At 50.5% G+C, this 15,381-nt stretch overlaps 1 protein-coding gene and 1 pseudogene across 4 annotated transcripts in view; both read right to left on the minus strand.

Moving 5' to 3' along the window:
• Positions 1 to 15,381, minus strand: part of SUFU (SUFU negative regulator of hedgehog signaling) — a 131,412-nt gene that overhangs the window by 27,292 nt on the left and 88,739 nt on the right. For 2 of the 4 annotated variants that reach the window (XM_003255399.3, XM_012505869.2), the window contains exons 4-8: positions 13,453 to 13,595; positions 12,452 to 12,537; positions 12,108 to 12,180; positions 8,875 to 9,028; positions 6,631 to 6,742 (exon numbers count right to left, since the gene is read on the minus strand). In XM_003255399.3, coding sequence (XP_003255447.1) covers positions 6,631 to 6,742; positions 8,875 to 9,028; positions 12,108 to 12,180; positions 12,452 to 12,537; positions 13,453 to 13,595 — 568 coding nt within the window. Of the gene's footprint in view, positions 1 to 6,630; positions 6,743 to 8,874; positions 9,032 to 12,107; positions 12,181 to 12,451; positions 12,538 to 13,452; positions 13,596 to 15,381 lie in introns of all 4 variants that reach the window. The other 2 variants (XM_012505870.2, XM_030807669.1) reach the window with 1 other exon arrangement.
• LOC115834503 lies at positions 14,554 to 14,654 on the minus strand (annotated as a pseudogene).

Here is a 15,381-nt window from a genome sequence, read left to right on the forward strand (position 1 = left end):
GATTTCTAGTAGTGTACAGTTCATAGGACATGCCCTGATCACCCTACCTACACATAACAGACCAACAGAGTCTCAACCATGCTTCCCCTCCACCCTGGTCTCTCTGAACAGAAAAGTCTTAATTTTTCCACATTCGCCTAAAGGGTATTGGTCCCATTCAGTCAGTGGCAGCATGGGTGGAAAGGAGAGGAGCTGAACCATTCAGACTCCTTTTAGCCACAATCCCAGTCCTGTGAGTCATGACGTCTGCAGTGGCCACACGACTTGGGGCCTTCTCCTTGGGGATGCCCAGGAACAGGAACCAGGGCATTAAGCTTGGCAACTATTCACAAGTGAAGTGGATTTGGCCTGCTGAGCCCAGCCCAACCTCTGGCTTCTGCCCCTTGCCTGGGAGATTCTTCCTTTTGCTTTCTGATTGCTAACGAAAGCTCTGAACTTTCCAGAGAAAGAACCACCTGCAGGTCTCCCTTTAAGGCAGAACTGGAAAAGGGTGTGGGTGTGGGATCGAGGGAGAGGGGACCGGCTCACCTCTGAAGTTCCTGTTAAGCACAAGGCTGTATAACCTGGTTATTCTAACAAATTTTCTCATAAGGACAATATAGGGGTAAAAGGCCACAAAAGGTGAATAGCAAACACCAATAATCAAATGATAAAATGCAGTATTTTCTTTTTTTGTTTTGAGACAGGGTCTCAGGCTGGAGTGCAGTGGTGTGATCACGGTTCACTGCAGCCTCAACCTCCCAGGCCCAGGCGATCCTCCCACCTCAGCCTCCTGAGTAGCTGGGACTACAGGCATGTGGCACCACACCTGGCTAATGTTTTGTAATTTTTGTAGAGATGGGGTTTTGCCATGTTGCCCAGGCTGGTCTCGAACTTCTGGACTCAAGAGCTCTTTCTGCCTCAGCCTCCCAGAGTGCTGGGATTACAGTTATGAGCCACCACACCCAGTTTAAAAATGCAATATTTGGCAGGGCACAGTGGCTCATGCCTGTAATCCCAGCACTTTGGGAGGCTGAGGCAGGCAGACCATGAGGTCAGGAGTTCGAGACCAGCCTGACCAACATGGTGAAAACCCGTCTGTACTAAAAATACAAAAATTAGCTGGACATGGTGGTGTGTGATTATAATCCCAGTTACTCAGGAGAATCGCTTGAACATGGGAGGCAGGGGTTGCACTAAGCCGAGATTGTGCCACTGCACTCCAGTCTAGGTGACAGAGTGAGACTTCGCCTCATCTTAAAAAAAAAAAAAAAAAAGGCAATATTTTCATTGGGAATATCCCAAAGGTAAAATGTGATCATGAAATCATGAAATGGTGGGACAGAGTATGGCTAAAGAAGTCAGGGTGAGTAAAATCTGCATCAAGGTTAGGGGATTTCCTAGTCAACTATTAACTCCTCTGGGCACCAGGGGCCGCCATCCTCAGCCCTGCCCCCTGACTTGGGTGGGAGATTAGGACCCCTACTCTCCTGAATGAGCTTGCTGTAGCCAGAACCCCAGCTTTCCTTTTTCTGAGACACTGAGTCATTTCCTTTCTCTAGCTCTTACCTTTGAGCCTTCCTTTTCCCTTCCCTGGAGAAGTGACTCACTGCTGAAGTGTTGGGTGACACCGAGGATCAAGGATGGGCGATAAAAATACTCCTGATTGTGCAACTCGAGGGAGGGGGATGCAGCGTTTGGACTGAGAATTCAAGCACCAGCGAGGAATTCTGAAGTTGGGGTGTTAACAATGGCCGTGGCTTCATCTCTTTGGGGAAGCGGAGCAAAGAACGGAGTTAAAACAGAAATTTACCCATGCCAGACTTGCTGTGGAGCCCCTTGCTCTGCCCTTTCAAATATGTATTTCTGAGAAAGGCCAGTAAAGGCACTTGGCATGACAACATGGATCACAGTGAGGGAGGCAAAAAGGAGCCTGCTGTCCAGGAAGCAGGGAGCAGAGAGGCCTGGGCTGTTCCTCTCATCAGCGCTGCAGAGTCTGGCTGGGGCCCTAAGAGAAGGGCTGTTTCTTTCTGGGCTTTCTTTCCAGTGCAAACAACTGTACTTCCCCAGCGTGGGAGTGTGAGGGAAGCCAGTGTGACAGAGAGGGCTCCAGGCTGGCCACTGCGCTGACAGGAGAGACCCCTTGAAGCAGGGTTACCCAACACTGCCCTTCGTGCGAGCGGCACCAGCCACAGCCCAGCTGTTTCCCCAGATGGAAACTCACCTTCCTTCACCCCAATTCACTGGTAGGTTGGATGCAAACGAGATACTTTCTTCTTCTAATTAATCTTCATGGACCTCATAGGCTGAGCAAAACAAAACACAATTTTCTCTAAAGGATGACTCCCTGGCCAGGTTACAAGGTATTCAAGATGGGAATTAGAGGCAGCAAAGTCACCCCAATCAAAGGCCAAACAGACAGGTGCAGAGACACTCCTAAGAGTAGAGAGAAATCTATGTATATGTGTGTGAGTGTATGTTGGGGAGGTGTTGCAAATGAGAATGTTACAGCAGAGGAATTCATGATACAGAATCTTAATTCTCCAGGAAATTAAGGCAAAAAAATTTTTTTAAAGGTCTTAAAAGCTGCTGGTGTGATTCTAGAAGACTGAGAAACTCAGCAGTGATGGTGAGTTCGCTTTTTAGAGGTGCCTCAACTACAAAGTGCTTCTCCCATAGTCAGGAGCTTTTCCCCTCTAACATAAGTGTGCACACATACATGTGCCCTGCCCCTCTCTGGGAGGGCACACAACTCAGAGAGCTTCCTAAGAGTCCCCAGCCTCAGGTGGTAAGTCACTGGCTGAGGGAGAAGGTGGTCCTAGAATACTGATGCAGGTTCCCAGCATCTGAGCAACAGTTTAGAGAAATACAGGCCAGGTGTGGTGGCTCATGCCTGTAGTCCCAGCATTTTGGGAGGCCAAGGCAGGAGGATCACTTGAGGCCAGGAGCTCGAGGCTACAGTGAGCTATGATCTTGCCACCACATTCCAGCCTGGGTGACAGAAGGAAACCCTGTGTCTAAAAAAAAGAAAGAAGTAAAAGAAAACCTCTACACACAATTCACCTGACCACACGTATCTTCTGTGCACTGCAGAGAGACCAGACTCCATAGTCCATGTCTGACCAGGTGACCTCAGACAGAGAGGATGCCCAGGAACTTTTCCTTCCTCAAATCTCTACAGATGTTGGCAGGCAAAGTTTTTAAGCCAGGCTGTCCTCATGCGGCACAAAGGAGCTGCTTCCCATCCTTCCCAAACTCACCCGAGCAGGCAGTGGGAAGGGAGGCGCCAGCAAGCTGAAGGAGGCTTTTCTCAACTGATCATCTTGGGAAAAGCCAGATACAGATTTCATGGCTGGAATGCAAGGGTTGTGAAATGCTGAAGAAGCCCCAAAGAGGGCCAAGGACTCTCCTTCCGGGAAGGCAGTGGGAGGCGGGCTGGCAACGAAGAGTAGGAGAGGAGCAGGTTACCCAGGGGGCCTGCCCTTCTGGAAAGGAAGAAATAGACCCTCAAAATGGAAAGAAATCCCCTAGCCCTGAGGTGGTAGAGGGACCAGAGATAGGGTTGTTTTAGTTTCTGCACATGAAGAAAGTAAGGCCTTGTGTCACAAAATAATTTTGGTATAAATGAGCCAATTATGACATAGCTTGTTATTTCTGGGATTTGGAATCATCGAGGCTCATGGCATCTCACAGGAGTTATTTAACTCCCCTAGAGTTTAGTTAAATAAGCCCAATAAGCTTCTAATATGAGGCTTTGGCCTTGTCCTCAGTGCCATGTGAGAGGTCCTGATTCATGCTGCAACTAGTTAGATGAATTCTACCAGTAAGGGTCATTATTTTGTCAGAGACACAGTCTGATGTGTCCCCCATGGGGTCCCTGAGAATGGGGTAAGGAAGATTACATCCATTTTAATGGCTGACAGATGGCTGTAAGTAAGCTCTACCCCTTTCTAACCTTGGACAAGATACTTATTAGCCTCTCTGTACCTCATCCATTAAAGGAGGATATGTAAGATTATCGACCACAGGATGGCTATGAGGATAAGATAAATGAATGGCAGCAGATAGTAGCTGGCACATTACCTAGCACAGAATGAGCACTAATAAGGTTTTAGCTGCTGCTGAAGTGTGAAAAGAGCAAGTGCTTGACATCCCCAAATAGGCTGGCACCCGGCTGCTATTGCCCAGGCTTGATCAGCTGCTCTGAGCCTCTGATCTAGCTCTGTATCTTCCTCAGATCACAGACAAACCCGCAAAGACCCATGCATACGAGCTCCCTGGCCCAGAAGTCCTGACTAAGGGGAAATCAGACCCGCAGACAAAATATGGCCCACGCTGGCTGCCCCCGCACAGGGAGAGGAGCAAACACTGGTGCCAGCACATTTTGGGTCAGCTTTCTCAGTTGCAATCCATGTGGTGTATCTGAAATGGGGTCAGGTCCCAGAATGGGCAGCACAGATATTACCACCGCGCTCACTGATCTGAACTGAGTCCATCATCATCGATCCTGAGACAACAGGAAGCTTGAGTCTGACAGGCTTGAGGGGTGTGTTGAAGAATGTTCTTGGCAAAGGAGGAGGAGAAACCATTTCTCAACCAATTGCTAACAAATTGGTAACCAGCACTGAGCGCCTCAGAGGAAACATTCTAATCCCCTCAGACTGCAGGCCCTGGTGCTTTAGAGACCCTACTGGGCACTAAACCTTCAGGAAGGGGAGATAACCCCGGCACCTCGAATCTATTCTCACCCATCTCTCTGTGTCTCAGCCAACTCAAGCCAAAGGGTAGAAGCCGCAGCCTCTCTGCCTTATGTTTACAGAGAACCCTTGGACCAGAACCAATACCCTACTGCCCAGTTAGGGTGTGGGCTGAGTCTGGGCTTATGTGTATATCTGGGAGCCCAGAGCCTTGTGCCTCATTGCAATGTCCAGGGGTGCAGTAGCTGGAAGTGCCCCCAAGCCAGGGAGTGAGATCTCAGGCCTGTTCCAGATACACAAGAAGGGCAAGAAGGTTGTATCTCTGCAGGAGCTTGTGCCCTTCTGTCTAGAAACCCCAGGCTTCCAGAGGCAGAGAGCCATCTGGACTGAGACTGTCTCCATGTTATAGGCCTTCCAGTACCTCTGGCCTGACAACAGTGCCAAGAAGGCCCAAAGCAAGAAGCCAAGCTCAGGGAATGGGAAGGAGTATAGACCCGGGACAGGGTCCAGACTCACAGGTAGAGAGCTTCCATATGTCGTATGACCTGGTGTGGCCATCTGCTGCTGCCAGGGGATGATCAGGATGCCTCGAGTCAGCTACTTCAGGGCAGCTGGCTGGAGAAACCTACAGGCCGGAGTTAAAAGCTGCTCTGAGGTGGTGGTGGAGGCTTCTCCAGGCTTTTGCCAAAGAGCTCAACTCTCAGCACAGCCCTCTTCCCAGAGTAACTCTAGTTCCAGTCAGGTCCCAGGAGACAGCCTCAACTTTAACCAGCCAGGCCTCCCCTGTGCTATCCTCTTGAGTTCCTTCCCCTGCTTATTAAAATTCTAAGGCACCCTCAAGGTCGATGCCATGTTCTTCCTCCTCTAAGATACCCTCCCTAACAACCCCAGATCCTGTGGACCTGTCTTTTCTGTAGTGCACTGAAGCGTTACTACTTCTGGGAACCATGATCAGCAACTAGAGCTAGAATCCAGAGAAGCAGCCATTTCCAACAAATCACATCGACAGCCAGACGCACACCATTAAAAGGTAACGGTTTCACTCATGTTCTCCCAAAGGAAGAGCCTGTGCACCCCAGATGGCCCCCTGGGTCCGAGCTTGTCAGACAGCAAATGTGTAATAAAGACTTCGTAGAAGAAGGCTAGATCACCCTGGTCTTGCAGGATGATCAACCTCCCTTTCAGCCCAAGGCACAGCAATTTCCTCCCTGGCAGGCAAGGTTCCTGCTTTGGGCTGCCAGCCCCCAGGTATCTCCTGCCAGCAGCTATTCCCTAGAGCTGCCCTGGGACTAAGGGCAGAGGGGGGTGCCCAGCTCCAGCCCTGCCCATCACTCATCCCCTCTATCAGAGGAAGAGAGGTTGGCAGGAAGCGGATCTGACCTCTAGGGTGGCCACAGTCTCTCCCGAGGGCTACAGGGGCCCCTGGACAGGCAGCAGAGGCCTGCAAAAGACTTCCTTTCCCTTCCCTGGGCCCCAGGGAAGAGAGGCAGGAAGAAGGGCCTCAGCCACAGGCATCCAGTATGGGGCTGGCCAGAGAGGGAGGCCCCCAGGGTTGCAGCTATCAGCCGGAGACCAGGCTCCAGGAAGGAAGGAAGGGCAACTCTGGCCGAGACCGAGATAAGGAGGGAACCGTGCTCAGCACAATGGGCTCCCACAAGGCTGGGAGGCCCCAAGTCAGATTTCGCCCCAACCTGGCCTCCTGTCTGTTCACACGGCTCATGTAAATATTTACTGATGTTTATATTCACGGTCTGCTGGGTACCCTCTGAGGCCCTCTCCTATGACCCACAGATAGATCTGTGTGCCCCAGACCATGCCTGCCCTTAAGCCTAGAGACCCTGGGCCCATCCAGCAAGGGCTATGTGCATTGTTCTCTCTCATGCAGTCCACAGGGACAGGCCCTTCAGAACAAAATCGTCCTCTTGTTCCAGCCCAGGGACACTGGGGAACTTACGGGACCCGGTCGTGGGCGAGGCCATTCTGCCGCTGAGGGTTGATTGGCGGAAGGACAGGTTTGCTGTTGATCTCGAGTCCTCTCCTCAGGGTCTCCCGGATCTGCTCTGTGTCTGCAATGACACCACTAAGTTGCCCAGTGGCCCAGTGGGCTCCCAGCAATTCTCACCTTGCTCTTGAAACCTGGCTCAGCAGAGATGCTAAGAAAAACTACCACGCTGGCCAATCCTGAGCCCACTCTACGCATCCTGATGTAAGCGCTGAGTTGAGTACAGATTGCGAGGGGACAACCGCACTCTTAAGAAGCTCTGGGTTGGAAGAGTACCATTCTTGTAGAAGCCAGGGGCAGCCTCTAGAGTTCAGAAGAGTGCTCTCCACCATCCTTTTCCTTCCTGTGTCACAGGCCCGAGGTTTACCCTTAACATGGCTCCACACAGTGACTGACTACTGGGGATTCTGCCCACTGAAATGGATGTGAGTTAAGGCTGTAAGCGCCCTTCCATGAATGGGCAGGTGCCTCTCACACACCTTTCTGGGTTCTGGGTGGTCAACCAGCATCTGGTCCTGCCACCCCTTCCCCTTGCATTCAAGTCGGTGAGATGCTGAGATCATCTCTCCACCTTGGTGGAGGAAACTCTGCCTCTGCATGGAGAGGCAAGGGCCAGGAAGTGAAAGAGTTCCCTTGGTGGGATTATTTCTTTGTAAGGTGCTTTGCTGGTCTTTGGGATGAAGCTTACTAGTCTGGTCCCCTGTACTGAGATTTGGATCTAAATTTACCTCTGCAAACTGTAAACAGATACAAAAAAGCAAATTAAAATTAGTTGCTCAAAGAGTGGCCTTAGAGTGGGAAGGAGATGATTACTAACTTTTCTAACTATTTGACTTGTTACAGTAGGATGGATTACTTTTATAATTTTTAAAAATAGCCAATAATGACTGAAATTTTAGACGAGACTATGACTGCCTCTTTAAATCACCTCTTTTGTCAAAAGCAACCAAATGATTCCAATAACTGTATACTCTCTCTTTGAGCCTCCAATAGGCTTGGCATGCCATTCGAACAAACAGGAAGGAAAGAAAGGGCTCGGCCGGGTGCGGTGGCTCACATCTGTAATCCCAGCACTTCAGGAGGCTGAGGCGGGTGGATTGTTTTGAGCTCAGGAGTTTAAGACCAGCGTGGGCAACACAGCGAAGCCCTGACTCTACAAAAAATACAAAAATTAGCTGGGCGTTGGTGGCTCACGCCTGTAGTCCCAGGTACTTGGGATGCTGAGGCTGGAGAATCACTTCAGCCTGGGAAGCGGAGGTTTCAGTGAGCCAAGATCAACCCACTGTACTCCAGCCTGGGCAACAGAGACCCCTGTTTCAAAGAAGAAAAAAAAAGAAAGGGCTCAAATATTTGCACTAGGAGTTTAAGTTTGTCCTTTACAGAACGAACAAAAACTTTTTATAAGTGTTATCATATATGTAAGGATTTTATTCAGGGCTGTAGACATTCTTCAAAAAAAGAAAAGATGGAAGAATGAAGAAAGGAAGTAGACAAAGAAGCTGTCAACACATGTATATGTAAGTGGCTGCTTTTCCTTTGCAGTTAGTTGGGGACGCCCTCTACTAAAAACCACAACTGTTTCTGTAGCCAAGATCAGCACAGGGAGATTCCAACAGGACAGCCACATCCTCCTTCCCAAAGACCCCATCCGGAACACAGTGGGTCCAGAGGCCCTGCCCGCACCCCCCTAACCCTGTATCTGTATGACAGGAGGTGGGCAATTTGCAAGCCAGCCTCACACTCCAGGCCTCTCTTGTTGAAGGCCTGGGAGGGCCCGAGGCCAGAGTGATCCTTGGGTCTGGCATGGCCTTCAGGCCAGAGCTGGGCCCTGTGTCAATTCCGTGGGTGGCCGACACTTTTCTCTTGCACTTGGGTGGACTATGGACTTTTCCTGTAACTGTTCTAAGGCTTCCACTCACCTCCATGACCTCAGATTGCAAAGGGCAAATCTAAAACACAATGGTGCCTGCTGGTGATGCATTTGAAATACACACAGGAAACACAACTAGACATGGGCCAATAAAGCTCCCTTAATTCCACCCTGCTGGAAGACTTCACTTGCTGTTTAAATCATGCCAGGAAATAAACTATTGAATGGGTTGTTTTTGTTAGAGACCCATCCTAGAGAGCCTGGAAACCAGGCCCTGGGGAAAAGGAAGGAGGAAGGCTGGGAGAAGGCTGGGTGATGGCTCCCACCTTTGCCAGAGAGTCGCCGGGGCTGTGTGCCGATGCAGATGCTCCGGCTGTCCTCGTCATCCTCGGGGGGCCGGCTCAGGTCATCCCAGGCACACTTGGCACTGACACCGCTCAGGTTGGAGCCATCTGTCTCGATGCCTTTATCAACTCTCTCCTGCTTGAAAAGAACCAAAGAGCCAGAGTTCTTTCAGAGAACTGGTGGCCCAAGGTGACCACTCTTCCAGCCACCACTCTTACAGTATTTACTGAGCCCCTGTGGTGCTGAGCATGGGACAAATGCTGGAAGAGCAGGATCTCTGACCTTGTTCTGCCCTGATTACCAATGCATGATGGTCTCTGCCAGCTCTTGGACTCCTCCAGGGGAACCAGGGATTAGGGGAAGCCAGGAGGAATGCAAATCCCAAGGGAAACATCTCTTCTACCATCAGCCTTCTCGTACAATGGCCTCTACCTGTTTCAGAGGTATGTCTTGCTAGGCTGGCTGATGGAGCTGATGTGGCCATGAGAGAGCCTACTTCTCTGAGGAGAGGTGTGATCCTTCCTCTCCTCCCGATCTTCAGGCAGAACCTCCCAGTCACTGCTATAGAAGACAGGGTGGAAGCCTGCCACAGGCGACAGGCCACACCTGCAGTTTCCCCTTCTAACAGCTAGAGGGTGTGGTCACACAGGGAAGAGCCACTGGAGAGCAAAGGCTGGACTTCCCCTAGTGCATTGGTTCGCTTGTTTGGCAAAGGACTCTGGATGGAGATTCCTTCCCATTTCTTAGACTGAAATGGGGGCCTGGAGTGCAGTGACTATCTGCAGACACCCTTCTCTCCCCATCGAGACCCTGCCCTTGTGCAGGCCTTGGTACTGAAGAGTACAAACACTCTCCAAATGGCTTCAAGGAAGAGTTGTACTCAAGACATCCCTGGATTTTCTGGTAAAACACAGTTCACTGATGCTGGACCTTGAATTAAAAGTCATCTGGAAGGCTCTATGCCCATGTGGGCCAAATCAAGCTTGTGACTGAGCACCTCAACAAGAATCTGTGCTTCCCAGCTCCACAGGTACCACACTGGCCTGCTGATCAGCCCAGAAGCCCCATCTGGGAGAAGTACAGGTACTGTCCTTATTTCCTAGGACCAGTCAGCAAGTGGCTCTGCCCCAGATGCCTCCTTCCCATCAGTCATCTCCTCCTTTCAAGTGCTAATGCTGGCCTGGGCAAAGCTGTGGGTTCCAAGCAGGAAGAGGCTAAGCAGGGAAGCGCTCTGTGTACTCTGGGCAGGGAGCATGTATACCCTGGTGTGCTCAGGGGATAGTCTGAGCTTTTTCCTCTGCACTGGCTGCCCTGGGGTCCCTCACTTAGGTAAAGAGTTGCAGACAGACAATTCTTGGCTCAACTTGTCTGGGCTATTTACTTTATAAGTAAAAAGAAAAAGTTAAGACCCAGAAAGGCGAGGGACTTGTTTGGGCACACAGCTGGTTAGTGTAGAGCTTGAATCACAGGAATATATGCCGGCTCTAAAGGGACTGATAGCAAGCAGGCCCCAGAAAGGCACAGTGAATACAGAGGAGTTCACACTTGGTGCACAGAGCCACCAGGAAAGAAAGCTGTCCTTTCTTCCTGTGGGACCCTGGCTTGCTTTCAAAGACCACTAGGTGCTCCGGGTCTTGCGGGCTGCTCTCAGGGAAGCCTGCAGACTAGGAAGGAGAATAGCTCTTGGCATGGAAGGACAGCCGTTTACCCTACTAATGCAAAGGACCAGGTTCTTTCTTAGTACTTGGCACTTATGACAGGAGCCAAACAACGGCCCACAGTGCCCCATGCTGGATCCCAGTGTGGCTACAAAACAAGGGCTTAGGGAAACATAGCCTTCCTGGTTCCTGGTTCTTGCATATGCAGAAGATACAAGGAAACCAAGTTTAAAGTAGAGAGAACAGAGGATCCTGGCAGCAGTTTGAAATGTTCAGTGTTAAAGGCACTAGAAAAACAGAGGAGCGTCATCTGTGAATGAAGAGGATTTATGCCCAAGAACTCACAAGTCTACAGCGAAGAACTCAGGGGCTGCTGGCTACATGTCCATCTGCCACCTCTCTCTTGCTCTAACACATGGAACTCCCGGCAACTGCCTGTGGCCTACCAGATTTTTTACTGAAGAATGACAGGTTTAGAGATGGCAATGACCTGCATTTGGTCAGGGGAGTAGAAGGAGCCAGACACCTGGCAGGTAACATTATTAGCTGCCTGTGGCTCCTGCTTCAGGAGAAGCCCATAAGAAAGGCAGTTATGGGCCAGGCACGGTGGCTCACACCTGTAATCCCAGCACTTTGGGAGGCCAAGGCGGGCGGATCATCTGAGGTCAAGAGTTCGAGACCAGCCTGGCCAACATGGTGAAACCTTGTCTCTACTAAAAATACAAAAAATTATCTGGGCGTGGTGGTGGGCACCTGTAATCTCAGCTACTCGGGAGGCTGAGGCAGAAGAATTGCTTGAACCTGGGAGGCGGAGGCTGCAGTAAGCCGAGATTGCACCACTGCACTCCAGGCTGGGTGACAAGAGCGAAACTCCGTCTCAAAAAAAAAAAAGGCAGTTACGTTCTTGTGGCTTTCAACATTTACCTGCATGCCAAAGGAATGCTTCTAAAACAGCAAAGATGACACTGAAACACTGTCCAGGTGGGCCACAGGGAGTGGGCAGCTGCCAGCCTGTGTGCCTAAGGTGCCAATCTTTCCAGGCTAGGAGCTCTGTGTCTGACTGTCCAAGATAGAAAATGTGGCGAAAATGGGGATTGGACCGTTAGACCAATCAGCACTCACTCCTGCAGCCTGCAGCTGGGCCATGGAGTCAGTATCACCTACACTACTGTCTGGCACAGGACGGTGGTGGCCGTGGTGGCTCCCTAAAAGAAAGTCTGGGAGGCAGGAGAATGAATACTGGGCAAGCAAGCAATATCCATTACACTTATATTTTATTCCTGGCAATCTAATTTTTTAAGCCAATATATAATTTACATACAATAAAAATATCCTTTTAAAATGCCAAAATACATACGTCTGAGGACTAGCTTTCCTGGGCTGAAACCTCTGCTCCCTATGTGCTCTGCAGAATTCAGGGGACAAGTTCCAAATGATGCCATATTTCTACTCACTCACACATAAAGCTCCTCTGTTTTCCCAGGATGAAAGCCAGTGTTATTTGGAAGAGGCCTAGACACAGGGTGCTAGAAAGGTTTTCCTCACTCAAGACATACTTGCAGGTGTGGATCGATCTCAAATATGGTCTCTCCCCTCCGCATGTCAGTTATCAGCCAGGGGCCGCCAGCACTGTGGACAAGGAAAGGGGATACAATGGTAACTGAGGGTCTGGGGCTGATGGGCTGGGCCTACAGCCTGCCCTGTTTGCTGCCCCAGGCCTAGGACACAGGGGAATAGTTCGTGGTCAGGGACTGTCAGGGAGTGAGTCGTCAGGAAGCCCTGATGTGAAAAACCCGGGTCTGAAATAACAACGTAAGAGGGAGCCCCACATGGAGGGTGGTGGAGGGACTCCTACCCCCAGGCCCAGGGAGCCGGGCTCCCACCTTGCATGGGTACTCACACAGGCACTGTCCGCAGCAGCTCCAGGATGCCCTGCCCATTCCACTGCTGGGCTGAGTGTAGCTCTTCAGTGCAGACACCAACGATCTGAGGCCCAGGATAGAAAGCCCACTGTGTCTTAATGGCCACCCCCCACCCCAAGAAGGTCAGCTACCCAGGCTCTCTGAGTCACCTCCAGTTGGGAGACCACAGGCAGGATCTGTGCTCAGGAGCTGGTGCAGCCAAGATTGGATGGTTCCCCTAGGAGGGAGTGGCTGCCTGGCTGGGAAATGGCTGGGTCCACATGTGGGCCCTGAGGCCTGACCCTTGCCCTTGCTGTGTCTGTATGACACCAAGTCTAGCTCTTAGCTACAAGGGAGAAAACCAAGGCCTGAGCAACTCAAGATGTGTCCTCAGGCCATGTCTCTGGAAGTAGGGGAGGTTCAGGGAGCCATTCCTACCCAGTCTGGTATCATGGGGAATGTAAACAAGAGACTTTGAGACCTATCAGGCTTGGAACCACCACCAATAGTTCCTAGTAGCCTGCAGAGAAACTCCTCCCTTCCTTATTAGGGGATAGGCCTTTGTGTAAATATCAAGGGAATCAGTGGAACCTTCACATAGACTTCATCGTGACCAAAAACAAGCACTGGTCAAAGCTGGGCAGGTTCCCACAGCTTCTGGGAAAGAACAAGGACGACCCAGAGCTGGCTTCCTGCTGGAAAGTCCTGTTCCTGAGACTGGGTCTTCACTGTTCAAAGAATACCCGCCACCCCCATTACTCCCTCTCAGCTACAGCCATTCTCTCCCACCCAAATGGCGCCTTCCCTTTCTCCCTTCTCCCATCTCAGCAAGTTAAATCAGACCATCTGAATCTACCTGACAAACCATCAGAGGAAACAGAAATCAGGAAGAGGCCAAAGGAAACCTTCCACTCCCTTCACTCCCCCTCCTCAAGCCTCCTTGTCCTCCCAGGACCCTTCCCACAGGAAGGCTTGAGCCAGCGTCCAACCTGTGCCTCACCTGGAGGAAGGTAACTACCCCAAAGGGTGTCTGCACGGGCTGCATCTGTGGGTCCTCTGTCAGCAGCATGTGCTGAATTCTTGACTCACTGTTATCCAAAGGGCTGTGCCAGGACACATGGTCCCCACTGCAGAAGGTGTTCTCTGTGGGAGAGACACAAGGATCCTCAGTGTTCAAGGCCCCAGATCCAGGCCTGGAATCTGGGCTGGGATCTCACTAGCCCAGGCTGGGAGGCTTCCCAGCCTCTTAGGGTAGCCCCTGTGAAGGAAGAGAAGCATTCACTCCGGATGGAAGCAAAGAGTTTGTGGATATCTCCAAAAACCTAAATTGTTCCTGCTTGCCAATTCTGTCAGACTTAAATGGAAAAAGACAGGCTATTAGTGTGAAAGCTCCTTTGGCCTGGGAAACCCGAAAGACTTCTGGCATCTGCTTCACTTCCCCAGTATCCCGACTCATGGTGGGAGGCAGGAGCCATGACTGGATCTGCCAAGAAAGAATAAGGTGCTTTTCTGTAGGGCCACCTGGCCAGAAGTCCACAGAGAGGCAACAGGGCAATGAAAGCCCTTCACCTTGGAGAAACAGAACGAGATTTCTGTGTTGCTGAAACGGCACTCAGAAGGAAACATCCAACCTTGGAGGGCCTTTGAAATCTATCACCATTTTCCCACAAGTAGATGTAGGAATTCCTGAGGAATACTAGGCTTCAAGTAAATGGAGGTCTAGATAGTGCCTCCCACACCGTGGCAGAGACAACTCATGAGGATCCTCAGGCCATGTCTCTGAGATGTTCAGATTCTGCCAAGGGTAGCTGTTGCCATGAGGGCACAGCCTCCTCACACACAGGCTCACCACTGCACTTCAAGCAGGCACGTTACTTTAGAAAGAGTTTTGTTTAAGGCCACATAATCACAAGGGAAAACAACCCCACAAGGTACTAAGTCTCTCATCAGCTCTGACTCTCATCGTGGGTGCCAAGGTGCTCTGTATGACCAGCCTATGCATCCACAGGCTCCCTTCCATGTTTTGTCCTTACACAAATGGAAGCACACTATTCTGCAGATTTCACTTAATTACATATCTTAGAGAGCACTTTTTTTTTTTTTTAATATGGAACACTTCACGAATTTGCATGTCATCCTTGCACAGGGGCCATGCTAATCTTCTCGTTCCAATTTTAGTACATGTGCTGCTGAAGTGAGCACGAGATCACATCTTTTTTTTTTTTTTTTTTTTTTGAGACGGAGTCTCGCTCTGTCACCAGGCTGCAGTGCAGTGGCGTGATCTCTGCTCACTGCAACCTCCGCCTCTGGGTTCAAGCGATTCTCCTGCCTCAGCCTCCTGAGTAGCTGGGATTACTGGCATGTGCCACCACACCCGGCTAATTTTTTGTATTTTTAGTAAAGATGGGGTTTCACTTGTTAGCCAGGATGGCCTCGATCTCCTGACCTCGTGATCCGCCCTTCTCGGCCTCCCAAAGTGCTGGGATTACAAGTATGAGCCACGGCGCCCAGCAGAGATCACTGCTTCTCAGCATATGGAGAGCTATCTCATTTTTTAAATGGCTGTCCCAGAGTTCACTATGGTCTGTCATTCACAATCTCAGAATCTCAACAGTTGAGGTATCTTCCTTCACTTTTTATCAATATTTAAGGTAAGGGAGAACACACACATACACACACAGACACACCTTTTCCATCCAAGATATGGCTTCAGTTATTGGCCCTAACCTCAACGGTGTTCATTCAGGCAGGAGAAGGAAGACTGCTTCATCTGAGATGTGATAATACAGGGGAGAGGAGAAGGCATGGCTTCAGGTAGAGCCAACTAGAAACCCCTAAATTTCCAAATTCCTGCTAGGCCCACTCTTCCCAGAATCTCTCTCCTTTCATGTAAATGTGTTTCTACAAGCAACCTGCATGTTCTACAAGC

This window comes from Nomascus leucogenys, chromosome 3 (genome assembly GCF_006542625.1).
Source record: "Nomascus leucogenys isolate Asia chromosome 3, Asia_NLE_v1, whole genome shotgun sequence".
Classification (NCBI taxonomy): Eukaryota; Metazoa; Chordata; class Mammalia; order Primates; family Hylobatidae; genus Nomascus; species Nomascus leucogenys.